General features: G+C 55.3%; 3 protein-coding genes across 8 annotated transcripts; 2 read left to right on the forward strand and 1 right to left on the reverse strand.

Annotated features, from left to right (window-relative positions):
• Positions 1–6578, forward strand: SSTR2 (somatostatin receptor 2). 2 transcript variants are annotated; one of them, XM_030506094.1, is made up of 2 exons: positions 1–94; positions 470–6578. In XM_030506094.1, exon 2 carries the CDS (start codon positions 552–554, stop codon positions 1665–1667), a length of 1116 nt encoding a protein of 371 aa, XP_030361954.1. In that variant the 5' UTR covers positions 1–94; positions 470–551; the 3' UTR covers positions 1668–6578. The 2 variants fall into 2 exon arrangements, with proteins under 2 accessions (XP_030361954.1, XP_030361955.1); XM_030506095.1 differs by having other exon boundaries at positions 29–94; positions 491–6551.
• A 1880-nt stretch (positions 6579–8458) lies between these two features.
• On the forward strand, positions 8459–16144 carry COG1 (component of oligomeric golgi complex 1). The gene is given in 16 exon segments (XM_030506092.1): positions 8459–8720; positions 8798–8816; positions 8819–9000; positions 9002–9042; positions 9351–9532; positions 9860–10030; positions 10122–10275; positions 11103–11313; positions 11458–12243; positions 12531–12677; positions 13033–13194; positions 13439–13566; positions 14005–14113; positions 14492–14601; positions 14695–14770; positions 15981–16144. Coding segments are annotated over 16 exon segments (2877 nt in total). The 5' UTR covers positions 8459–8462; the 3' UTR covers positions 16122–16144.
• FAM104A (family with sequence similarity 104 member A) lies at positions 14837–24684 on the reverse strand. 5 transcript variants are annotated; one of them, XM_030506097.1, is made up of 5 exons: positions 24659–24684; positions 24531–24602; positions 23037–23133; positions 19018–19080; positions 16738–17393 (listed from the first exon to the last, which is right to left on the reverse strand). In XM_030506097.1, exons 2-5 carry the CDS (start codon positions 24575–24577, stop codon positions 17151–17153), a joined length of 450 nt encoding a protein of 149 aa, XP_030361957.1. In that variant the 5' UTR covers positions 24578–24602; positions 24659–24684; the 3' UTR covers positions 16738–17150. The 5 variants fall into 5 exon arrangements, with proteins under 5 accessions (XP_030361960.1, XP_030361957.1, XP_030361961.1 ...); XM_030506101.1 differs by lacking the exon at positions 24659–24684 and adding an exon at positions 19353–19394 and having other exon boundaries at positions 24531–24647; XM_030506096.1 differs by lacking the exon at positions 24659–24684 and having other exon boundaries at positions 24531–24645.
• Positions 24685–24723: the final 39 nt, after the last annotated feature.

Genomic DNA, 24723 nt, shown 5'->3' on the forward strand with positions numbered 1-24723 from the left:
CAGCGGCGGAGCCGAGCGGAGCGGTGCGGTGCAGGAGCGGTGCAGGAGCGGAGCAGCGGGCGCTGCCGGTGCCGGTCCCCCCCGGGGCGCGCAGGTGAGCGGCGGGAGCAGCACCGCGCCGGTGGCCCTCGGGGAGCGGCGGGATGGGGCGGGGGGTACGGAGCTGCCCGGGGAGCCCCGTCGGGCGAGGCACCGGGAGAGGTGTTCCCGCAGCGCCCGGTGCTCCGGGCACCGGTGGCACCCGGCGGGGACTCACCGGTGGGATGTGGGGAGTCCCGAGGACTCCGGTATCACCGGAGCCAGGAGGAGCTGCGGCGTGTCCGGGGCAGAGCGCGGCAGCCCCGGGCTCGGGGGAGGCGATGTGGGGAGAGCCCCTGCAGGGAGCAGCTCTGCCAGCGCGGAGCTCGCAGCAGGACGGGCAAATCCCCCTCAGGAATCCCTTCATTTCGGGTTATTCTCCCATTTCTAGAATCTTCTCGTCTGTCCCCAGAGCGAGGGGAGATGACATCCCGGCTCCTCTGAACTGGCAGCAGCCGGGGACCAGCAGAGCCATGGAGCTAGAATACGAGCTGCCCAATGCCACCGCGTTCTGGTTCTCCCCGGCTTCCCCCTTCGACAACTTCTCAGTGGAGGCGCCCACCAACGCATCGCAGAACGCCACAGGCCACCACTTCGACCTGACCAGCAATGCCATCCTCACCTTCATCTACTTCGTGGTCTGCATCATAGGGCTGTGCGGGAACACACTGGTGATATACGTCATCCTTCGCTATGCCAAGATGAAGACCATCACCAACATCTACATCCTCAACCTGGCCATCGCGGATGAGCTGTTCATGCTGGGGCTGCCCTTCCTGGCCATGCAGGTGGCCCTGGTGCACTGGCCCTTTGGCAAAGCCCTCTGCAGAATTGTCATGACAGTGGATGGGATCAACCAGTTCACCAGTATCTTCTGCTTGACGGTCATGAGCATTGACCGGTACCTTGCTGTGGTCCATCCCATTAAATCTGCCAAGTGGAGGCGGCCCAGGACAGCCAAAATGATCAACATGGCCGTTTGGGGCATCTCGCTGTTGGTGATCATGCCCATCATGATTTATGCTGGGGTGCAGCATAACCACGGCAGGAGTAGCTGCACCATCATCTGGCCAGGAGAGTCGGGTGCCTGGTACACGGGCTTCATCATCTACGCCTTCATCCTGGGCTTCCTGGTGCCTCTCACCATTATCTGCCTTTGCTACTTGTTCATCATCATCAAAGTCAAGTCCTCGGGCATCAGAGTGGGCTCCTCCAAGAGGAAAAAGTCTGAGAAGAAAGTGACCAGGATGGTGTCCATCGTGGTCGCTGTCTTCATCTTCTGCTGGCTCCCTTTCTACATCTTCAACGTCTCCTCAGTCTCCGTCCTGATCGTGCCCACGCCTGTCCTCAAGGGCATGTTTGACTTCGTGGTGGTCCTCAGTTATGCCAATAGCTGTGCCAACCCCATCCTTTATGCCTTCTTGTCTGACAACTTCAAGAAGAGCTTCCAGAACGTCCTCTGCCTGGTGAAGGTCAGCGGCATGGACGAGGCGGACCGGAGCGACAGCAAGCAGGACAAATCCAGGCTCAACGAGACCACAGAAACCCAAAGGACCCTGCTCAACGGTGACCTGCAGACAAGCATCTGAGGGGACAGCGGCGTTGTCCTTCCTTCGCTCTCCTCTCGCCCGCTGCAGCGGGGTGGTGGCACATACGGAGTCAGGGCAGGAGCGCCGGCTGAGGGATGGCAGCACACACCGGTGGCCATCGGGGGTCCCCACCAGGGCTCCTCCTGAGCTGCTGGTGCTTGGCCTTTGAGCATGGGGAAGGAAATGGTTCGAGAGGAGCTGCCTCACCAGGAAAACAAAGACAACTTATAGCACTGCGACGTGTTTCAACACCAAAGTGCCACCGGGGTGGCTCTGCTGGCTCCCCCGGTGGTACCCTCGGGGCTGGTTGGCTTTGGGTGCTCTGCCCCGGAATGGGTGCTCACATGTGGACGCACACACGTGCAGCGGGGTGACCTCAGGAGGAGCCGAGGCCACGGGTGCGTGCTGACACCGTCTTATAGCAAAGACCTGGCGGGAGCTCCCCGGAGAGCGACCCTGCTCCAGGAGACAAGGATACTTGGGGTTGTGTTTTACCTGGCTTCTAAGTTACTCCATGGCCTCCCCTGAAGGTCTCTGCTGCTGTTTGACTGCATCGTCTGCAACAGCCGCCCTGCCTGGAGGTGACAGACCAGGACAGGGATGCCTGCCCCACAGGAAGCAGCTCTGCCACCCCGGCAGCCCCTCTGGTCCCACCACGCTCCTGCCCTGCATCCTCCATCCCCGCTGCAGGAGAGCCCCTTCCTCCTCCCGCCCTGACATCACCTGCCCACAAGTTTTCTCCTCGGATGGAGGAATTCCCCCTTCTCCCTCCTCAGCAGCATCAGCCCCACGCCAGCAGCTGGGATCTCTGCTCTTCCCGCTGGATGAGCAGCCACGGCACCATCACCTGCACTGGTCCCTGCTGGGAAGCCTTGGAAGTGACACGCCAGCTGTTTGGAGCATGGGCTGTGGGTGAGATCTGGGCTTGTCCTGCCCCAGCCATGGCTCCAAGGATCGCTGGGGCTGCCAGACACTTGGAATGTGGTGAGCGGCTGCTCTGCTCCTGCCAGGCAAGTCACACTGGAGGAAGGGGAGATGGAGAGGATGGGGGACAGGAGGTGGGGGGTGCTGGGGACTTGGTCCCAACCCTTGTCTGAGCAGAAGGGACCAGACAGAGCAGAGGATAGGGCTTCCAGCACCGAGGCATGAGGAAGAGCAGGGCAGCACGTGTCCAGACCCCATCCATCTCCTATGGGAAAGGGGGGCACAGGGTGCAGTCCACAGCATGAGGGGTGGAGGGTCTGACCAAGCTTCCACTGCATTGAGCTTCTCAAGACCACCCTGGAGCACTCGGCTCTGGCCCTGTCCACCCCTCCAGCTCAGTGCAAGCCCAGGGCTCCTGCTCCAGCAAAGCCACCCTCCTTGGCCAGCGCAGCGGGAGCAGGAGGGAAAGCCCAGGGGAGTGGGACAAGTGCTGTCTTCCTGCCGGAGCCCCCGGAGCGGATTCTGTGCCAGAGGCCAGGCTGTGTTCACAGGCTCCTGCTCCAGAGCCGAGCCGTGGGAACGCAGCAGTTTAGGTGGAGGAATCAGCCGGGTCCCACTCACCCTCCCCTTTCCCACCCCACACTGGAGCCCCCACAGCAGCCCCATGGCCAGCAGATGTGGAGCCTTCACCTCACACTACAAGTGAGGATGATCATTGCCCACAAGGTGCTGCCTGTTTTGGGGTACCACTATGCTCAGCGACGTACCCACAGTTGATGCTCTGAGAGCATCAGCTCTGGGAGATGTTCTTCCATGGCTCTACCTGGCTCCTGCAGTGAGTCCCTGCCCAGAGCATCACACATCGTGCTGTGCCCCCCAGCAATCCAAAAAGGGCTCAATGCCTGCTCCCAGCACAGGCAGCACCAGGGACGCAGCGCAGGGACTTTCTGCAGAGCAAACCAGAGTGCTGTCAGCGTTTATTTGCTTTTAACTCTTTACTGCTCCTCTGAGGAACAGGGAGTCTGCATCTGAGTGCCCAGAGGCACCGCGTGAGCTCAGCACTGAGCGGGCACCCGCTGTCCCTGCCTGCGCTGTGCTAAGGGAAGTAAAGCCAAAGCCAGGCTTGAGGCAGCACAAGCTGCCCTGCTGGTGCTGCGGACATAAAAGCATGAGCAGTGGATCACCCCACGGTGAGGTACTGGATGGTGATGGACAGGCCTGGTGCAGCCAGAGCCCTCTGTTAGGATGAGGTTTTCGTGTTGTAGCTGCAGCGATGCGTCAGCCCAGCTCTGGGTATTTCATATTTGGTGGGTGGAGAAGGAGGTATTTGTGTGGCAAACAGGGAGGTGATGGGAAGGGGGTGCACTGAGCCCCCTGCCCCTCGTGGGAGCTGATGTTCACACCCCAGCACTCACCTGCAGTGACCAGCTTTGCCCTGTGCAAGCTCTGCCACCACCGCCCCAACTGATGGCAGAGGGAGCCTCCAGCAGGAGCATCTCCTCTCTGTGCTGCTTTAACGTGGAAGATATGGAAAGCCTGGCTTTCCAGCCCTGGGAAGGACCCGTGCCCAGCACAGCGTGTGCCTGGATCAGCTTTGTCCTGGCAGAACCCCCCAGGCAGTGACATTTCTGGCAGCTCAGAGCTCTGCAAGGGGGCTGTGACATGAAATACCCCGTTCCCCCTCCTTGCACCCAGGGGGTCTCTTGTGCTGGGGATAATGGGTGAGGAGCAAGGAGCACAAGGGCTGTCACTGGCATCCCAGAGGCCACCGAGGTGGGATGCTGCAGAGAAGGAACAAAAGGTGGCTCTGGGGGGCTGTCAGGGCCCCCCATGGCCACCCTGCCACAGCTCACCCCAGGGAAGGAGCGAGCAGTGGAAGGAGCAGCAGGAGCGCAGCGCTCACCATAAACCCAGCAAAATAAAACCCGCTGCTGGTTCATTGCTGACTAATAAACAGCAGCCCCGCTGCTGCTGCGTGCGAGTAACAGAGTTTTCCTTCCCAGCCACTTGATTTTAGTGGGAACTTGACCTCAAATTGGATCTGCTCTGAAAAGCCTCGCAGGGCTGCTGGCGGCGCGGGGACAAACCTCTCCCGGTTATCGCAGTGACCGGGCTGAGCCTGCGAGTGCTGGAGCGGCTCCGCTGCCACCTCGCACACACACACACAGTGTCCCCGGGCAGCAGAGATTCATTACAGCGCCCGCCCACCCGGCTGGAGCAGCGGGAGCAGATTGAGCACGGCTCGGAGGCGTTGGGAAGCGCAGCGCTGAGCGTTCCGCGCAGCATCCCGCTGCGCCGGGAGCACGGACCTGCCGCCGCGCTCCCAGGGCACGGCTGGGGCTGGTGGCTTTGCTGCGGGGCTGGAGGCGCGATGGGGCTGTCACCAGGGGGGGTTTGCTGTGGGTCTGCGAGTCCCGGGACCTGCGTGGTCCCCCTATAGCTCATGAGAAGACAATTGCCCTTCCCAGCCCCACCACTGGGCAGACGAGCAGCACCAGCAAAGCCAAGGGGCTCTACAGCTCTCCTGAGCCCCCCCGGATTGCCCTGCATGGAGGCATCCTTGCTGTCTCCTCTTCCTCAGCCCTCAGGGGCTGGAGCACAAAGCCTGGTGCTGTGGCTGGGCTGAGCATCACCCCAGGCAATGCTTCCAACCGTGCCCTCCTGGTGCTCAGTAGCCAAACCCCACTCTGCTGGGCAGGGTTTGGACGCGGAGCCTCCCTGTTGCATCTCTCAGCTCATCACATCAGCACTAAAGCCACCCTGGACTTATTTACACGAATGATCTCCTAATGAACCGCGCTGTCGCGTCTCTGGAGGGTTTCCCAAGCCTTTGTCCTGATGGGAAGAGCCTTGCCTTGATGGAGACTCCATGGAGAGGTCCCTTCCCTCCCAGACCTGCACTGATGACTGCATTGACGGGCAGCAGTGCAGCCCCCACCAGCTCCATCCCCTGCAACGAGAGCTCTGGATCCGTGACGCTGCTTTAGAGCAGGGCTCGACTCTCCCATCTCGGAGGGTTCTTCCAGCCCTTGCTGTGAACAAGCTGACTCCAAGCTGCTCAGGGGGTCTCCATCCCCTCTGCACCGGCCGCACACCCTGCCCAGGGCTGCTCAAAGGGGGAATCAGTCACCAACAAAGCACAAGCAAAGGACACAGACCCCCAGATCGACCTTCCTGCTTCCGAGTCTGAAACAAGAGCTGCTGCTTCCCAATCCCAGGACACCTCTGCCTTTCCCTGCCAGCCTCTGCCCCCACAGCCTCGTACACATGTATCCTGCGGGATTTCAGCCCTCTCCCTGCTTGCTCCAGGACCTGCACTGCAAAACGCCAGGAGAGGAGGGCTGAGATTTGGGGGAATCTGCTTCAAGCCACATCCTGACCAGGAAACAAGGAGGGATACGAAGCCCGGGCACTGCAGCCATCCCACCCCACACTGCACAGCCACCACGAGAGGAGGGCTGGCTCTTGTACATAGCTGTATATACCGGACACGCCAGCAAAGGGACTTATTATACTGACACCGTAGAGACATTCGGCAGCCCCTGTTCTGCTGTGGCTGCTGGAGCAGCCCTTCCCTATACCCCCAGGCTCTCAGGGGGCTGCCCCTCGCCCTCCCCACATGCCGTGGGGCTGGTGGCACCGTGCACGAGCCAGAAGGAACCACAGAGGCTGCTCCCACCTCGACAAGTGACTTGTGCAGGGCAAGGGAAGGTGAGGTTTAGCCTGTCCAAAACACAAGGGCCCATCCCTGCCAAGCCAGCCCACCCCCAGCACCGTGCTGCCCACCCCCTGTACATACGCCCCCCCCCCGCCTGTTGCTGTGCTCTGTGTTGTGTGCGTGGGTCTGCTCTACACCCCTTTTGACCAGGGCGCACCAAGTGTTCCTCTGCTTTACGTCTTGCTTCCCTCCATAGCAGTTGTGTCCCGGTGTGTGCCGCAGGGAGGGAGCTGTGGATGGGCTGGGAGGGAAATAAACCAGTTTTCCTACAGTTTCTGGCTCTGTGTGTGTGTTTTAGGGCTGGTGGGAGCAGTGGGGTAGAAGCCAGGCTTGGGCACTGCCCTGGGAAAGGAAGAGGCACCAACCTAGAGCCGCACTAAGGGACAACAAGGAAAGAACCAGTTCCTCCCCATGTCCGTCTCCCCACATCGACCTCCTCATGTCCATCATGCTGTGGGTGAGCAACACCCACGGGGTGCTCTCCACTTCAGAGGCTCCCTGCAGCAGGAGAGCTGTGTTTGCCCCCAAAACCCCACAAGATCATTCCCTGGTCAGCACAAACTCAGGGCATTGAGATAGAGGCATGTCTGTGCCAGGGTCACCCCTAAACTGGATGGTCACAGCTGAAGCATGACCACAAATAGCTCTTTGAGTGCAGGGGGTTGCAGAAGTGCTGAACAGCTGGATGGGAAAAGCTTCTCCTTCCCTTCAGGCTGGTTGTGATGAGATCAAGGGCATGTAAAGTGCTGCAGGTTTAATCTGCTGGAGAAATCAGCAGCAGGAGGGGATGTGCAGATACGGGTGTGCTCACAGGAGGGGAACCTTACCAGGGAAACACACCGATGTGAAGAAATCAGCTCTGCTGTGAACAGAAAGCTTGGCTCTGACCGGCTGCATGGGCTTCACCATCAACAGCTTCCACACCATAAACCCCTCACTCCAAAACATCATTTTCCTCTTTCCCCCCCGAATTTACAACACAATAAACAGGGTTTTATGGGATTTGAATACAGCCTCTACCAACCTCAAGAGCACTGGTTGGGTGCTCTGGTTACACCACATCCCGTGGGGAGCCGGATGCTGTCCGGCAGCTCTGCCCCACAGATCCACCTCGCCAGGGCAGTGGCAGATAACAAGGGCTGGATTTTCCTGCAGGAACAAGTGTAGGAAAACAATCGCTGTGCTTATTGCTACGCTGTGGTGTATCTGGCTGAGCCAGCACGACGTGCTGAACGGGTACCTTGGCTCCAGGGAGCTCTCCTGGTTGAGTTTATACATGTGAACACACAAGGACCTGCACAGGGGGGAGGCTCTGGGTTTCTGTCAGGAAACATTAAGGTTGATATGGGAAAGGCAGCAACTGCCCGGGGAAGATTCTGCAAACAGAAACCAGAGCATTATGATTTCACTCTGCCTCCGCAGGCTGAAATACATGAGATGATGCGGAGAGGCTCCAAGAGACCTCAGAGCGGCTTCAGTGCCTAAAGGGGCGACAAGAAACCTGGAGAGGAGCTTTGGACAAGGGCCTGTAGGGCCAGGACAAGGGGAATGGTTTTAACCTGCCAGAGGGGAGATTGAGATGAGCTCTTAGGCAGAAGCTCTTCCCTGTGAGGGTGCTGAGGCGCTGGCACAGGGTGCCCAGAGAAGCTGTGGCTGCCCCATCCCTGGCAGTGTTCAAGGCCAGGTTGGACACAGGGGCTTGGAGCAACCTGCTCTAGTGGAAGGTGTCCCTGCCCGTGGAGGGGCTTGGAACTGGAGGAGCTTTAAGGTCCCTTTAGCCCAAACCACTCTGTGATGCACAGACACGGTCCCGCCTGGCGGGGACGCGATGCTCGGGCCAGCCCCCGCCGCTCCTCCGCTGTCCCGTTGTCTCCCTCTAGCGCTGCCGGGCCGCGGCGAGCGGTCCCCTCCCGGGGCAGAGCCACCGAGGGGTTGGGGTGGGGGGACGGACACAAAGACCTTCCCATTCCCCGGGAAACGGGCAATAAATAAACAAACACCAAATAAATCCCAGTTCAATCTGTGCTTTCTCCATCACCGCGTCGCCATGGCAACAGCGCGGCTCTGCCCTGCACAAACATGGCGGCGCCCCGCCCCGGCACAGCGCCCTCCCCTTCCCCGTCAGCGGCGGCGCAGTTGCTGTCGGCGCAGCCATGGCGGCTCGGGGCGGGGAGGCCGAGGCCCTGTTCGAGGCGCACACGGCGGCCGAGCTGCGGGCGGTGGAGCGGCGGCTCCGCGCCGGCATCGAGCAGAAGCGGGAGGAGCTGCGGCAGATGGTGGGAGAGCGGTACCGCGACCTCATCGAGGCGGCCGACACCATCGCCGAGATGCGCCTCAGCGCCGAGCGCCTCCTGGGCGCCGTGCGGGGCCTGCAGCGCGGCGGAGCGGCCCGGCCCGGCCCCGCCGCACCGGTGAGGGGATAGGGGCGAAGGGCTGCGGCGGGGCGGCACCGGAGCGTCCCCTTGACCCTTTCTTCTCCTTCCTCCAGGCTCGGCCGCCGGCTCAGGAGAGCTTCTACCGGGCGGCGGCGCAGCTGAAGCTGCTGCTGGACGTGCCCGAGAAGGTGTGGGGCGCCGTGGAGGGCGGCCGGTACCTGCCCGCAGCCCGGCTCCATCTGCTCGGGGCTCATCTCCGCCGCCAGCTCCAGCTCGATGCGCCCCGAGCCCGCAGCAGCCCGGTCCTCGCCCGCTTCCCCATCCTGCTGCGGCAAGTGGCCGCCGCCAGCCACCTCAGGTGGGCTGCGGGGAGAAGGGTGGCGGGATGCTGGAGCCGGTCACCCGGAGGGATGCCCCATCCCTGGCTGTGTTCAAGGCCAGGTTGGACACAGGGGCTTGGAGCAACCTGCTCTAGTGGAAGGTGTCCCTGCCCGTGGCAGGGGGTTGGAGCTGGAGGAGCTTTAAGGTCCCTTCCAGCCCAAACCAGTCTGTGGTTCTATGAACACAGAACCAAGGGCTCTCACACCTCTCCCAGTCACATAACCACACCTGAACATCATGGTCCAGCACCCAGACCACTGACTGTCCGCCTCATTCCCTCACCAGATCCACCATCCTGCAGGAGAGCAAGTCCCTGCTGAAGAGCCAGACCGTGTCGGACCAGGCGGTGGCAGAAGCCCTGTGTGCCATCATGCTGCTGGAGGACAGCTCTCCGCGCCAGGCCCTGGCGGACTTCCTCCTGGCCAGGAAGCTGGCCATTCAGCAGCTCCTCAACCAGCCACACCACGGTCAGTACGAGTGCGCTGCCTCCTGTTTAAACCCCTTCACCTCATCTCCCTCTCGCCCCACAGAAGAGCGGGTGGGTTCATCCTGTGAAGCTCACTATGGTGCAGACACAGCCGTGTCGTGGTGCTGTAGTGATGTGGCTGACAGCACTTTGTCCAGCAGCAAAATGCTACGAAAATTAACAGTGCTGAGGGTCTTGAGCTAAGCTTATCTGTACTGGGGAGGGGTCTTTTGCCCTCCAGCCCTTCCCTGAAGGTCTCACTAGAACCACAGGGCTGTTCACACCTCTCCTGGAGGGGCTGCCTCGGCTGAAAGGCATTTCTTTGCAGGCGCAGGTATAAAAGCTCAGGTATGCTCACTGATGGAGCTGCTAACCACAACCCTGTACCAGGCCCATGCTCTCTTCTACACCATGCCCGAAGGGATGCCACCGGATCCAGCCCTGCCTTGTGGCTTGCTCTTCTCCACCCTGGAGAGCACCACAGGCCAGCACCCATCAGGTGAGTGCACGGGCAGCTCTATGTTCAGCCTCACCTCGCAGGCAGGAGGCTGCCCCCGTGCTGAGCTGATGTCCTGCCTGTCTGCCTGCAGGGAAAGGGGGGGTTCTGGAGGAGGAGGTGAAGCTGAGCAGCTGGTTCAGGTACCTCCCGGAGTCCGTGGTGGAGTTCCAGCCAGCCCTGCGGACCCTGGCACACCCCATTAGCCAGGACTACCTCAGAGAGACACTGCAGAAGTGGATCACCATGTGAGTGTGGCAGCATCCCCCTCGCAGGGCTCTCCCAGGCACCACACAGCAGCAGCACAAAGCAAACCCAAGCTCATTTATATCCTCCCTTATTCCAGCCAGGCTGCTTGCCCAGCATTCCCTTTTCCCTGCAGTTAAACAGCCAGAGGCAGCACAGCTCCATCCTAACAGCCAGGCTGTAACACTGACATAACAAACCACCTGAGCTGCACAAAGATATCTGTCTAGAGCTGCTTTATTCTGCTATAGCCACCAGCAAACAGGCACAGAGTGAATGAGAAGGAAATCTCTTACCTGGCTCACTTGGCTCTTGATCCAACACCTCCTTCCTCCTTGCCACCCTTCCTTAGACTGCAGGAGGCAGCCAACCAGCCTTTATAGAGCTGCCAGCTCCACCCCACCTTGCCTTGCCCTGTGGGGAAGGCACCTGCAGCCCTGCCTGCCCCTCACAGCCTCATTAACAGCCTCGTTAGTCCTGTGTCATTATGTGGTGGAGCCAGCTGGTCCCTGCCTCAGCTGCAGCCCCCCGTGTGTGTTGGCTGGCCGTGGGATGTGTCCCTGCAACCCTTCCCAGAGCCCCACCAGCCCTCCCTGCTGCCAGTGTTCCTGCTCATGGGCCTGTGGCTTTCCTTTGGGACCCCAGCGTGGGATCTGGGGTGCAGCTGCCTCCCCGAGAGCTTCCCTCAGCCCCACAAGTGATTCTGCAGGCAAAGCCTCTTACCAACAGCTTTAAGGACTCCACCACTTCAGTGTAGCTCGTGTTCTCTCCTGCCTTCCCCGGGGGCTGTGCCTGAGCAAGTCAGACTGAAGCAAAACGTGTCCTTCAGGTGCAGTGAGGACATCAGGGCAGGCGTCAGCAACCTGCTGGTGTATGTGAAGAGCATGAAAGGCCTCGCAGGGATTCGGGATGCCGTGTGGGAGCTGCTCACGAGCGAGTCCGTGAGCCAGCACTGGGATGTGCTGTGCCATCGCCTCCTGGACAAGCCGGCTTCCCTCTGGGAGGACCTGCTGCAGCAGCTATTCCTGGACAGGCTGGAGGTGGGTGGCAATTCAGGGGGAGCCTTGCTCTGTGCCCCCTCTTCTTGTCCACTGCTGCCTCTTAGTGTGTATTTCAAGTGCTAAGTGGCAGAAGGCACACGTAAAAGTGCTTTTGGTTTCCTCTTCCTCCTGCTTCTGTTCCAGACACTGACCAAAGAAGCGTTTGACTCCATCTCAAGCAGCTCCAAACAGCTTCTCACCGTAGCCTTGCAGGAACTTGAAGTCCAACCCAGCACCTCTGCCCCGAGCAAGCAGCTCCAGTTTGAACACAACGTGGCCCTGTTCCTGTGGTCAGAGAGCTCCAGCGACCTGCCCTGCGACGCCGCTTGGGTCAGCGTGGCAAACCGCGGCCACTTCACCAAGAGCGGCCTGTCCATGAAGGCGCAGGCGCTCACGCCGTGCGTGCAGAGCTTCTGCTCGGCTCTGGACGCCAAGCTGAAGGCCAGGTTGGATGATCTCCTGTCCTACCTTCCCATGGACTCCTCGGCCAAGGAGGCTGCTCCCGCGGTGCAGCCACGCTCTGCCTTCGACCGCTACGCTGACGCTGGCACAGTGGAGGGGCTGCTCCGTGACCGCTGCGTCGCCTGCATCCACCATGTACTGGGCTGTGTGCGTGAGGAGCTCCAGAGCACCCAGAGCCTGCTGGGGGGGCAGGCGGATGCTCCCAGTGATGCCAGGCTCAATGCTGTCCTCTTCATGGCCAGGCTCTGCCGGTCCCTGACCGAGCTGTGCCCTCACCTGAAGCAGTGTGTCCTGGGCCGGGCGGGCAGCACGGAGGTGGCGCTGAAGGAAACCCGCTCCACCAAGAAGCTGGGAAAGGGGAAAGCCCAGGAAGTGAGCCCCGTGCAGGCCAAGTGGCAGGGGGTGAAGGCAGAGCTCCTGCAGCAGAGCCTGTTTGCTTACCAGATCTGGAGCTCGGCTGTCACCAAAGTAAGGAGCTGTTCCACTCCTCACTGCTGCTTCTTGCGTGGGTTTCGCTCGCTCAGCTCCCTGTGGTCAGCGCTGCTGCTCCTCAGAGCTCGCTGTGCTGCTGCCACACTGCTCAGTCAACTTGTGGGGAGAAGAGGTGGCATCTCGTGGGATGGTCTCTGTAAGACTGATTTTGGGAGGCGGGGGGGGCTGCGGGAGATAAGCCTCTCTGCAGGCAGGAGTGTTCCTTGGTGCTCCTGTTGGAGCTGTCTGTCCTCTGACTGTGTGCTTTGTGTTTTGTGCTCTAGGGCCTCGTTGAGTGCTTTACCCGCACGTTGCTGCTGGACACAGCAGGCTCTGTCCTGGCCGCAGCCACCAGCTGGGATGAAATTGAAATTCAGGAGGAGACCGAGTCTGGAAACACCGTAACATCCAAGATCCGGCTGCCTGTGCAGGTACGAGGTACAGCCTCATGGTAAACACCCAGAAACAGTCCGCTGGGAGGAGAAAAGTCTCCAAAACCAACACTGTGTCTAATGGTGCTGACCTGCTTGGAGTTTGCTTGGTGTTGTGAGCACAGCAAAATACTCTCCAGTGCTCTTACTTGCTCTTTGAGATACCTCCTGAGGACAGAAGAAGGAAATTAGAGAGTTGCTGCAGTATATTCAAATGAATAACATTGGCCCAGATCCTGTAAAACTGAGCTGAAGAAGGGCTTAGGCCTGGTTTATCCACAGAAGCAGGAAGCTGCTAAAGTAAAGCTAACATAGGTTACAGATCACATGAAAATAACAGAGTTTTCTTCCACAGCCCTCCTGGTACGTGCAGTGCCTCCTCTTCAGCCTGTGCCAAGAGGTGAACCGGGTCGGCGGCCACACTCTTCCGAAAGTCACCTTGCAGGAGCTGCTGAGGACCTGCATGGCACAAGTGCTTGCTGCCTATGAAAAGCTTATGGAGGAGAAGCAGGAGAAGGTACGTGAGTAGGATCAGCCCTCGGGATGGAAAATGTCTGCCTGTGAGAGTTGGAAAAGGTGAGAACAGTCGTCCCCTGCCTCCCCCAGAAACGAGGCAGAAAGGGATGAGACTCCAGAGTGCTCAGAGCGGTTGTTAGGTTGGTTGGTGCTTGGCGTTGGTGTTTCCAAGCGTTTCACTGAAGCAGTCCTTTGACACCTTCTGTGTGAGTGAAGAACCTTGTTCCCGACTGTCCTATTTGCAGAAAGCAGGCACCTTCCCCATGACCCAGAACAGAGCTCTGCAGCTACTCTACGATCTGCGGTACCTGAGCATCATCTTGACGGCGAAGAGTGAGGAAGCAAAACCCAGCAGGATCAAGCACGACGCCAGGTGCGGGGCAGTTCTGGGGTTCAGGTACCAGCAGGAGCTTCTGGGGCCCTAAAAAGATTTAAACCAGCAGCTTTATCAGTCCCAGGAGGATGCTCATCCTCAAGATATAGGAGGAGGGCTGGGATTCCACATCTGAGAGCTCAGAGATGGTGGCCTCACACACACACAGCGTGTCCATACAGTTAAAACCTCGTGTATGCTCCAGTCTTGAGAACTGAGGCATCTCTCTCTGAGACGTGCTACAAGGAGGAGGTTCCTCTGCAAGAGCAGATGTTGTAGGTTGTGTAATAGCTGGAAACTTCAGCTGTTCTGCTGAGTAATTCCCGTTTTGCTCAGTCACCTCTTAGGGGCAAGTCCCTCGCTGTGAAACCGCTCTGTGGCCTCAGCAGGCAGTGCTGGGATGTAACCTCTGACAGGGCTCCTCTGCTCTGCTCACAGGATAGAGAAGGTGACAGACTTCCTGGAGGGACACATAGATCCGTTTGACTTGGATGTTTTCACCCCACACTTGAACAGCAACCTGAATCGCCTGGTTCAGCGAACCTCCGTGAGTTCAAGGCAAAGGGAGGGACCAGGAAGCAAAACACATACTTGAAGGGCAGCTGGGGCAGCTCCATGAACTGCTTAATGCCTAAAGATAACTGCAAGCACTTAAGCAGAAATGGGAAGAGTATTTAATGCCAGCTGAAGATAAGAGGAGTTGGCTGAACTTTATCTAACGGGATTCACTGGGGCTCTAATCGGGTTAAGTAGTGCTGAAACAGGCCTAGAACTAACCTACGGTGATAAAAAGCAGCGCCAATTAAAAGCAAGAGTTAGAGAGGGAAGGGAGACACTGCGTTCAAACTTAAACCCAACCCAAGCAGCGTGCTCACCAGTGTGCTCAGCTGCTCCCAAACGCAGACAGCCCCTTCGTGCCTCCTAGGTTCTCTTTGGCTTGCTGACGGGGACGGAGAACCAGTACACGAGCAGGAGCGGCGCGCTCAGCTCCCAGGAGCAACACAACATCTTGCCATTAGCATCCAGCCAGATCAGGTAAGGCATTCCTGTGTCCTTTTGGGAAGCGGGATGTCTGGAATTGCTGCTTCCCTCTGACTGGCCACATTTCTTTCTTCCATCTCTTTTAAGATTTGGACTTCTGCCGCTGAGTATGTCGAGCTCGCGGAAGGGCAAGTCTGCTTCCAGGAGCACAGAGAGAGTTCAGGTCAGTGAGTGGAGCTGTACCCACCAACACTAGGGCTTGCAGGGAAAGAAGAGAGTAGCCAAACAGTTCATGTTTAACCTGATCTTTATTTTCGGTAAAACGAGAGAACCAGTGCAGCAACACAGCACGAGATGGGTTGGGTTTCCCCCGACCCTCAAAACCCCAACCTGATGGCCCCTGTATTTTGGGGGCCTGCTGCTCTGTGGTAAAACATAAGCAATAACCACCATGAAAATGCAGGGATGAGGCATTTTGTGGTCACTGCATAAAAGACAGTTCATTTAAAGATGGCTGCAAGAACTGTTGAAGGATACAAGCTAATTATCTGAACTCCTTTCCAGTGGGATGCTGACCTCTAACTCCTGACGAAGCCTGGCTTGGGTATTGAAGCCTGTGTGAGCAGAGTGGCTTGCTTCTCTTGCAAAGGCTTTGTGTTGTCCTGTTTCTGAGTTTTAGCAGTAGACAACTGTAACGTTGCTACATTTAAAACATCTGCTTAGATGGTGTTCTCTATGCTGAGGCTCGAGAGCCAAGGAATACCTCACTGCTACAGGAAGCAGTAATTAGTGATCTCTTTCCTTTAGCTATTACTAACACAATAATCCATCTGTGGTGATGTCCCTCCAAGGGGGACAGAAAAGGTCTGGTTTACAGAGCAGAGTGGTACTGGAGATGCTGATGTTCACTCTGCAACTCTTGTTCTCCATTATTCAGACCACGAAGGACCAGACATAGCATGAAGGCTGTGTGAAAGCCCAAAGCTTCACACTAAAGGTATTCTTTACCTCTTGCACCTCAGCTGGAGTAGAGTGTAGAAGCGTGCAGTGGTGTGTGCTCGCTCCTACCACTCCCCTCACCTGCAGTGGTGGCACACGTGTGTTCGGTGGTAGCCACGCTTCTGTCAACCCCTGACAGATGCTTGCTCCTTCTTTTACGCTCAAATGGTTTTGGAGAGGTGAAAGTCCGCTTTGAATGACATCAAAAGAGTCACCTGTTGCTAACAACAGCCAGATGCTGTGCTTCTGCTGCTCAGAACAGTCTGTCACTCACCACCAGGAGTGGCACCGCTTCGGTTGTGGGTCAAGCTCCCGTTGCCTGGGAAGAGCTGTTCTGCAGTCCATACCTCCTTGCAGCTGCTGCAGCTGAGGGCAGGGAGAACGCAGAGGTATGCTGTAATAGTTACAGATGCTTTTGTTTTACGAACCAACAGGCTCCACCTCCTGTACTCACAAGAGCAGAAGACGAGGCGTCGCGCCCTGGCTCTTTGTTCAGGCAGCTTGTAACCGAGGAGGAAGACACGGCGGCACCTTCTCTCTTCAAGCTGGGCTGGCTTTCTGGCATGACCAAGTGACCCAGTAAAAACTAAACCATCTGGCTGTGTGTCTGTCTTCACTGAGATCGTTCTCCCCCCTTGGCAGGGACCGGGGCCACCTCTGCTGGTGCTGTCAGAAGAGGAGTAGATTCTGTCCTTAGCCAGGTCACAGCGTGCCACGTGAACCCGGCGCAGGTCAGGGACGTCCATGCCCTCTGGCTGCTGGAACAGAGGTGCAGCTACTCTTCCATCTCCTATTCCTTGGAAGTTGCTAGCCTTAAAATCAAATTAAAGGAAAAAAAAAACCCAAACAACCTACACACTGTAACAGAAAACAAAACATTTCACAGCTAGAAATGGGCACTGGAGCAACATCAGTCTCCTCTTGCCATCGGGCACCACCAGTCTGCTCCAGTATGAACCCAGCAGGCGGCTGGCACTACAGCTCCAGCTGCCTGAACCTTCCTGCTTCTAAATCCTGCTTCTAGTTTCACATTTCAGTACTGCAGCAGTAAAGCTCAATCCAGATGAAGCTCACCCTGCACTGAGCTAGGTGGGAAGTTTGCCACTGGAGCAGTCCTAAGGGATTCCAGTGACAGCGCCTGTTCTTCCTGCCTCCGTAACTCTCAATGCTCAAAGGAATTATGTTGCCAAATAAATTTTTTACTAGTTTATTGAAATTAAAAAAGACTTATAAAACTGAAGATGAACGCTTGAAAGAACTTTACAGAAAGCAACAAATTGCTAACAAACAGATTAGGCAGTCGATTGGAATTGGACATTTTGCAATCCTATAACACAAATGTGGATTCCTCAAGTCTCCTCTTGACAAGTACTTTAGAACCACCCCAAAAAAGAATCCTATAAAAATTGCTTCAAAGCCCCTTTTGCATTGCAATAGTGCAGCAAACCACAAGTAAACAATTCCCTGTTAACCTGTTATTTCAAATATAGACTGAAAAGGCAACAGGCATTTTGTGCAATTCCATTTTTAACAAACTTTTTGAGTTGAAATATCAAATCTACACAGTGCTGTCCCTTCACAGAAGGCAGGGAGCTGCTGGTTCATCATGTGGGAAGGCGTCCCCGGCTCTGTAAGCTGTGGAAGTGTGCCTCCTTCAGGATCTGGTTGATGTGGAAGTAAGGACCTTGGCTTAGTGCAGACTGCTCATGGAAGGACTGAGAGGAGACAGGGCTGGATCCCGCAATGACGGGGTTTAGGCTGGTTTCTGCACCGCACGCTCTGTCAGGGCTGTTGATGCTACTGCTACTACAGCTGCTGCTGCTGCTGCCGCTATCGCTGCTGGAGGACTGAGACAAAGAGAAGGTTAATGGCAAAATCACACCGTTTTCTCTCCTGTCCATAACAAAACACCTTAGATAAGCAAACCGTCTTTACAGGCAGGCCCTCCCTTCCAGATTTTCAGGCTCACGTTCAGCCTGATGGACTGACATAAATCCACCAAGTGCTTTCTTGGCATTCATCGCTTCCGATACTGCCAACACATGGAAAGCTCTGCAGGGCTGAAGGGATGAGCAAACCTTCCCCCAGAGGTTCACTGACCTCTGGTGCACTGGATTTCATCTTTCAGCGTTAGACCCACCAGCTCTGCCCCCGTGACCCACGTTAGCACTAGTGAAGTTTGCTGAGTTCATCCGAGAGTTGGGAAATAAAGCACGTTCCTGCTGAGCTGCAGGTGGCGGTGAAGGCAGACAGGGCAGGGGAGAGCTGTGCTCTTCTCTTCTAGCAGACACTTCAGGTAAGCACCATGCAAAGCATTTTCCTACAAGTCAATGTTTCTAAAACGAAATCTGAAGCATCCAAAGCAAGAGGCTGTTAAAGGCAGCACAATTCCCATTTTAAGTCTTTGAACACCTTGGCATACACACAACTACTCCCAGGTAAGCACTGGGACAGCAGTGTCAACTCGTAGTCTTCCATAATGATTTACTTGACAGGACAGCAGAAGAGCATCAAGAACTTCCACATGCAGAAAAGAGAAGTCAGGATTTAGCTCTCAGAGAGGACAGGGCTCATTTGCCAGCATTACACTTCATGGTAATGACTGGAAGAGCCTTAACCATCATTTTCAGTGTTTCAAAGACATAAAACTCTTTGGCTTCCACTGTTTTAAGGGCTGCTAATGAAAGGTTCCATTAGTTACAGCTGAAATGTTTCATTACTGTGTGATCGGCTGTTCAGGACAACACTGCAAATATTTAGGTGCTTAAGAATGAGAGAATGGCTACACCACCATCCCAGAAGAAGTAAATGCATCAAAGCAGCCAGCAGAAGTGACAGCAGCTAAACCCCCCTCCCCGTTTTTGTAAGTATTAAACTAAAACCACAGAAGTCAAAGCTTGGTGGCCACAGCAGAGGAAGACCAATTTGAAGATGTCTACAGTCACTTAAGAGTCAGCACCACATCCAGACGGCCTCACTGCAGAGTAAATCTGAAGGATGGTGCAAACAGCACCCGCCATGTCTGTCAATGGGCAGTGAGAACGGCCCAGGAAGGCACTGACTGAGGATTTGGGGTGGATCACATCCCAGTGCCACTGGAAACGCCAGGGCACGGGTTCCACATCATGACAATCCAACCCTCTGAATGTCCTTGCTTTGCTAAGCACCAAAAATGCTTCAGTTCTGTGGCAGTGCAGCAAGCAAGACAACAGCACCCAGGCTTGCTCCAGCAAGGAGAAGACAGCAACACACGGGTGAAGTGGTTCTTGAGGAAGCAGCAGATGTAAGCACGCGAGCAACCAGCTCCTCTTCCTAATGCTGCTAACACTAGAGAGGGAGAGACCACCAGAAGGACAGAGAGAAGCCAGGACATGGTGCTTGCTAAACCATCCCCTTTTGCACAGAAGCACAGGTACTGAATGCAATGCTGTTGCGCTGGACAAGTCACAGCAGCCTTGGAGAGAAACCCACCGCACAGGACACTTTGTTGCCTTTTAGTCTCTGTTCCTTACTGTTTTTCGTTACAGCCACCTTCTGAAAATCAAGGTAAAAATGGAAATGAGAACCTGGTAATACTGACTGCTAAAGTTTCACATCTCAACAAACGTTTTAGAGCAGTTAGTGATGATTATTTTATGCATCTCTCATCTTTTTAAAGCCAAGATCGTGTCCTGGGACGTGCTTCCTACACCTAAGGCTGTTGACAGCTCTGCTTTGTCAAACCCTCTTTATTTCCATTTCTCTAATGCAAAAGTTCACTAGCACAGTGAAGCCCATTTATTGCCCAGACCATGTCGAGGACCTACCATTTCCCCAGGCTGTGGAGCACATTCTGTAACGCATTTGGACTACAATTAGACAAAAAAAGAATCCTTATAGTCATCATGTCAGCAATGACAGGCATCTACACAATGAAACAAGGCAAAAGGGCAAAGGGAAGGAGCCCGATGAAGCTTTATAAGTACTTTAAGCATCAAAAGGGCATCTTTGAGGTTTACCTGACTCATGAGCCCCTCTTAACATCACACTGAGTAGCTACAGAAGTTTTAAATCACTTCCAAACAAACGTCCTGTTAAATCTATTAACGTGATCTGTGACGTAGCATCTCACTGTGACAGGAACTTCAGCCATTGAGGCCCTGCTGCTCTCCAGATCTTTCAAGATGAGTTTAACAGAGGTGTTATCTGGCTTGAGTTTGAATTCAAGATCTCAGTCGTGTTGAGACCACACTGTGGAGTGGCAGAGACAAACCCTGCGTGGTGGGAGCAGCGGCGCTGCTGTGTGTCAGCGATCTCTCCCCGTAACACGGTGCTGAGCACTGGGGAATCCTGTCATGGGTCAGAACAACGAAGAGGAACCACAAGAGAGCAGGTTTTACAGCAGTTATTCAGGAAGGGAGTTAGCCAGAACACTGCAGCCTCCCTTCCTTCCCTGGGAAAATCAGAGCAAAGGGCTTTGCATTGGTGATTCCCTGGGTTGTGGGTTCTCCTGTGGCAGCCCCTCAGAGGATCCACTACAAGTGCCTGACCCAACACACACCCAGCAAGGAAGAGCTTTTGTTGAGTGTATAACCAAGCACCAGGGAACACACCAGAGCTGACCTCCTGGTAAACAGGGGACAGGCTGAGCAGGAAGCAAAATGTGGTGGCAAAGGCTCTGCCTCGCTAATGTTTAACGTCTGCTCTAGTTCTAGTGCAGGGTTTCACCGTGTTCACAGGCTGAGCTGAGGTTTACTGTCATCCTCAGGGTTGCTGTCACTGAAGGGTGGTTTGTTCCAGGAGATGCACTTCATCACAGCAATGTGCCAAGAGCAATCTTGATAGAGATGGAAGAGAACCTCAGCTTCCCTCCTGTAAAAGGCAGAGTGAAGGATCCCATCTCCCCTGGGTGAAGGGACAGTCTAGCTCATGTGAAGGAATCCAGCTGATGTGAGCAGCAAGGCTCAAAGGGAGGGACTGAGGGATAACACCACACAACAGCCCCTGTTTGAACTGCCATGAAGAGAAACATCTCCCTTCATCTCACACATACTGCTGTCAGCTACGAAGAGCAAGACATAAAAATCAAATGGGAAGAGATCCTGACAAATCCAAGTGCGGTTCCAGTATCTTGCTGTCTCATTTCACACTGAGCTTTATGTTCTCAAGCAAACCACACTCTGTAAAACAGTCAACTTCCAATCGAAGGGAAGCAGAAGGAATCAGTACTTCAGCTCATGTTTCACAATAGCAGGTGTGGGTATGCTCCCAGATGAAAAGCACTTCTCTGCTCTGCTCTTTGAAGTTACAAACTGCTCCTCCACACACGCTTTCTCTCCTAGCTCAATATCCCAAAGCCTGTGACGAGTTTTAATCACCAAGAGCTGTCTTTGCTAAAGGCAAAGTATCAGGAAACTAAACAAAAGTAATACAAATGGCCAAGGATTCCAAAGTGCCACCAATCGGAAGCACTTGTGTGCTGTAAGCACAAGAATGTCCCCATCTGGCACAGGAAGTCCTTAAAGAGACGTTCAACTAACACTGATTTAATCTCGTGGCTTGAATGTCTGGGCATGCTCAATGCGCTGATCCTACAGGGCAAGAAAAGCAGCCAAAATAAAACAAGCTCTATTCATGAGAAGGCAACATGGTGAGTTTTGCTCCCTGGAGAAAGGGAACATTGAAACCTGTGTTCAGCATCAACAGTGAGAGCTTCTCCTCGCCTGCACACGGGGGTTTAATGTGTTAAAAACAGACTTCCACAAGGCAAGTGCATGCAGGAAGCTGGAGCCTGGTGTTAGGCTGGGCACTGCCCTGGGGTGGTGGGGCAGGCGGGCCATGCCCATGCTGGTTGCTGCAGACACCCAAACAGAGCAGCCCTTCCGGACACAGTTAAGGTCACCCATTCCTGTGGGGCTACTACCAGGCTATTTATTGCCAGCTCTGCATTTCAGAGGCTTTGCCCACTCAAACGCCAAGTGTTTATAGGACAAGCAAAGGTGCTTCTGCCACTCACCATGAAAGGCTTTTCCTGATAGTCTTAATTTCATTACTCCTACTCCAATCCCTTGTTCCACACTAAATTCTTCCTCCTCCCGCCACAAAGCCATTAACTACTCTACACACGGAGAGGTGTTTAACCTGTTGGACAAGTGAGTCAGTGTCAGATGGCAGAGCAGCTACGGATGGTTCTACCCGTTATACCCGAGAAGCAGAACAACCTCATCCCAGCAAGTTCTACCGCTGCCTAAACAGCAATACAGGAACCAGGAACAGTTTTCATCACAACGAATTCCTTCATGATGAATATCTTGGCTCTTGGAGCATTTAGCACACAGTGCCAGTGACTGTCCCACCAGCTACTTGTAAAGGTGTATGGGGTTAAGTCTTCCTCACAAAAGGAATGGTGGGATACAGAGCTTTGTATCATTTTAAATGTGAATATACATTCGAAACCATTTTCCTATGATAAAAGATACACTGCTCAAAGGTATATAGCTATTTCCATTATGCATACACCATTTTCTGCATAGTATAGTTAATACTTCAATGTAAGTACAACAGTTCATAATGACTCGTTACAGTCAATCTGTAGGGAAAAGGCTGCACAAAAATCTACAGGGATATTTCAAAAACCTTGCAAGAAATTCATTTTGTTAACGCAAGCCTGGAGGGAGCCTCTGCTCCACACACTCTCCTTCATGAGCATTTTGCAACAGAACCACGTTGCTAATGAGAAATGCACACAGTGATGTTTCGGATGATTAATACAGGCAACAACTCAGGAAATCTGGCAGCAGTTTGGAAATCAGCATTTTATATAAAAAGCAAGCTCATAAATAGCAAATGCACCATCCCAGAACACCTGACATGAGAGCAGTGAGAGAAAAAGAGACAATCCAGCCCACGTCCAGCAAAAGATCACAGCAAACACAAGCAGAAACCAACAGTTTGAGTGTTTTAGCTGTGAACAAGCAAGTCCTGCTTGAACTGATGAGCTCTAGCAGAGCATTTTTAACCCCCAGATAAGAACTACTGCAACCAGCACGACTCGGAATGCTTTTTGCCCTTCTACCACAAAGAATCATGCTGCTGTAAGTAACTGCAGAGTTGGAAGAGCGGATGGCCAGGCCAAGTGAGCACACACAGGCATCCACCCCAGCCACCTCCTCGGTGCTGGGTACGTCACACCTCCTTTCAGAGAGCAAAACCAGCAGTGGCAGCAAATGCTTTTCTTGTGTCTTCACTTGGGTGCTATGAATCAGTGTTTGAAACACGTTAACAGCAATATTCAGGCCCCAGATAACCAGATTCCCTGGAAAACGCTGATTTCCAAACCACGCTTTACAGATTTCAACCTCTCAAGTCAGTCACAGAGTTGAGCCTCAGGAGCTCACACACACAAAGGGTTTTCATCAACTACTCTCCACGAATACAGTTTTACAGAGTATTCCAACTGTTATTTAACTTCAGCATCAGAGGGAACCGGATTTGCCCGAGAAGGCTCTCACCTCAGTGTCCCAAGAGTCCTGAAGGACAGTATTCCTGGTACTACGCTTTGTCTGGGGAACGTGACCATCATCTTCACTGCCATTCCGCCTCCTCTTCCTGAAGAATGTTCAGGGGGAAAGGAGAAAAAAAGCATTATAAGCTTATTCATACACCTTCTGCTTTGTTCTCTGAAGGCAGCTCACAAAATATGTGGACTTTCATAGTCTCTCAGCTGATGTCTGCAGAACAGAGAGCAAATGATCACGTTTCTCTCAGAGCAGCCAGGCTGATGTTTGCTATCAGTTCAAGGGACTCACACCTGCCATTAAACCCAGTGCTGAGCAGCCTCCTAAATAAACCCACTTGACAATTCTCAGCCTTGTGACTGCTCTCAGTACTCAGTCACATCCAAAAATAAGTCTGAGACTCCGAATGACATCTGACAGGCTGAGAACAGCACCTGGAAGAGCAGCAGTGACCACACTCTCAAGAAATACCCGGTTACATTCGCCTTGCCTGCATGAGCCTGCAGTTAGCGCCTGGGGTGACTTTAGTCTCTCCACTCTGACAGCATCTGCAGTCAAGTTGCGACATTATTTTCCACGTGGAAAGAGAGTTTTGTCAGAAAACACCTCACAGAAGAAATTCCTTCCCTGTTTTCCCATGTGTTTGCCATCCTCTCATGACAACAACGCTGCTGATCAACAACAGTGACCCAGAACTCCTGCAAAGCAACACCCCTCAGCATCCACAGTGTTTCCATCCTAACACCAGATGATGTTTCTCACTGTACAAACACCGCAGATCAACCAAGACCCGTCATACATCGCGGCACTACCCAAAACATAAGATGGAGCCGTTTTAGCGCCTAAAATTTAATACACACTCCAATGAGTCAAAACAGCCTCGAGTGAGGTATTTATAACCGCATCTTTTCTTACAGACAAGCTCCTGCCGCAGCCTCAGCTGCCAGTGTTTGCTCCACGCCTACAGCGCGGGAGCTGCCTCCTCCCTCCCCAGCCCGGGGTGCCCGCAGCACCCGCAGCCGCTGCCCACCACAGCCCATCGGCCTCCCCGCCTCGCTCCACACTTCCATCGCCTCCAGATCCCTCCTTTCCTTCACACCCCCGCCCCCCCCGGCCAGCCCTGCCACAGGGGGGCCGGTTCCCGCTCGCTCCACACCCCCTCCTGTTTCTCCCCCCCCCAAACAGGACCGGCCTCCTCCCGTTCCCCACCACCCCCCGAGGCCCCCGCACTCCCTACACCCCTTTGCCCTCCCAACCGCAGCCAACTCCCCCGGGAGGGCTTCCCTTTCGCATTCACCCCCCCCAGCTCCCGTTTAACCCCTTCTGGCGCTCAGGCGGCCGCTCCCCCCATATCCCCCCCTCATCCCTTTCGCAGCTCAATGCACCGCCGCCCGCCTCCCCCGGTACCCACATCCGCCCCCCCCCCCCGCACCACCACCACCACCACCACCGCCGCCACCACCACCACCGCCACCACCTCCGCCTCACCTCTGCCTCGCTCCCCGCTCGCTCGGCAGCGGCTGCCGGCAGCTCATGGCGGGCCGGGCTGTGCTGTGCGGGGACGGGACGGGACGGGACGGGACGGGACGGGACGGGACGGGACGGGACGGGACGGGACGGGAGGGCGGGAGCGCGGCCCGGGCCCTGCCCGCCGCGCACCGCTGAGGCGAGGCGTCCCCCG

This window comes from Strigops habroptila, chromosome 14 (genome assembly GCF_004027225.2).
Source record: "Strigops habroptila isolate Jane chromosome 14, bStrHab1.2.pri, whole genome shotgun sequence".
NCBI lineage: Eukaryota > Metazoa > Chordata > Aves > Psittaciformes > Psittacidae > Strigops > Strigops habroptila.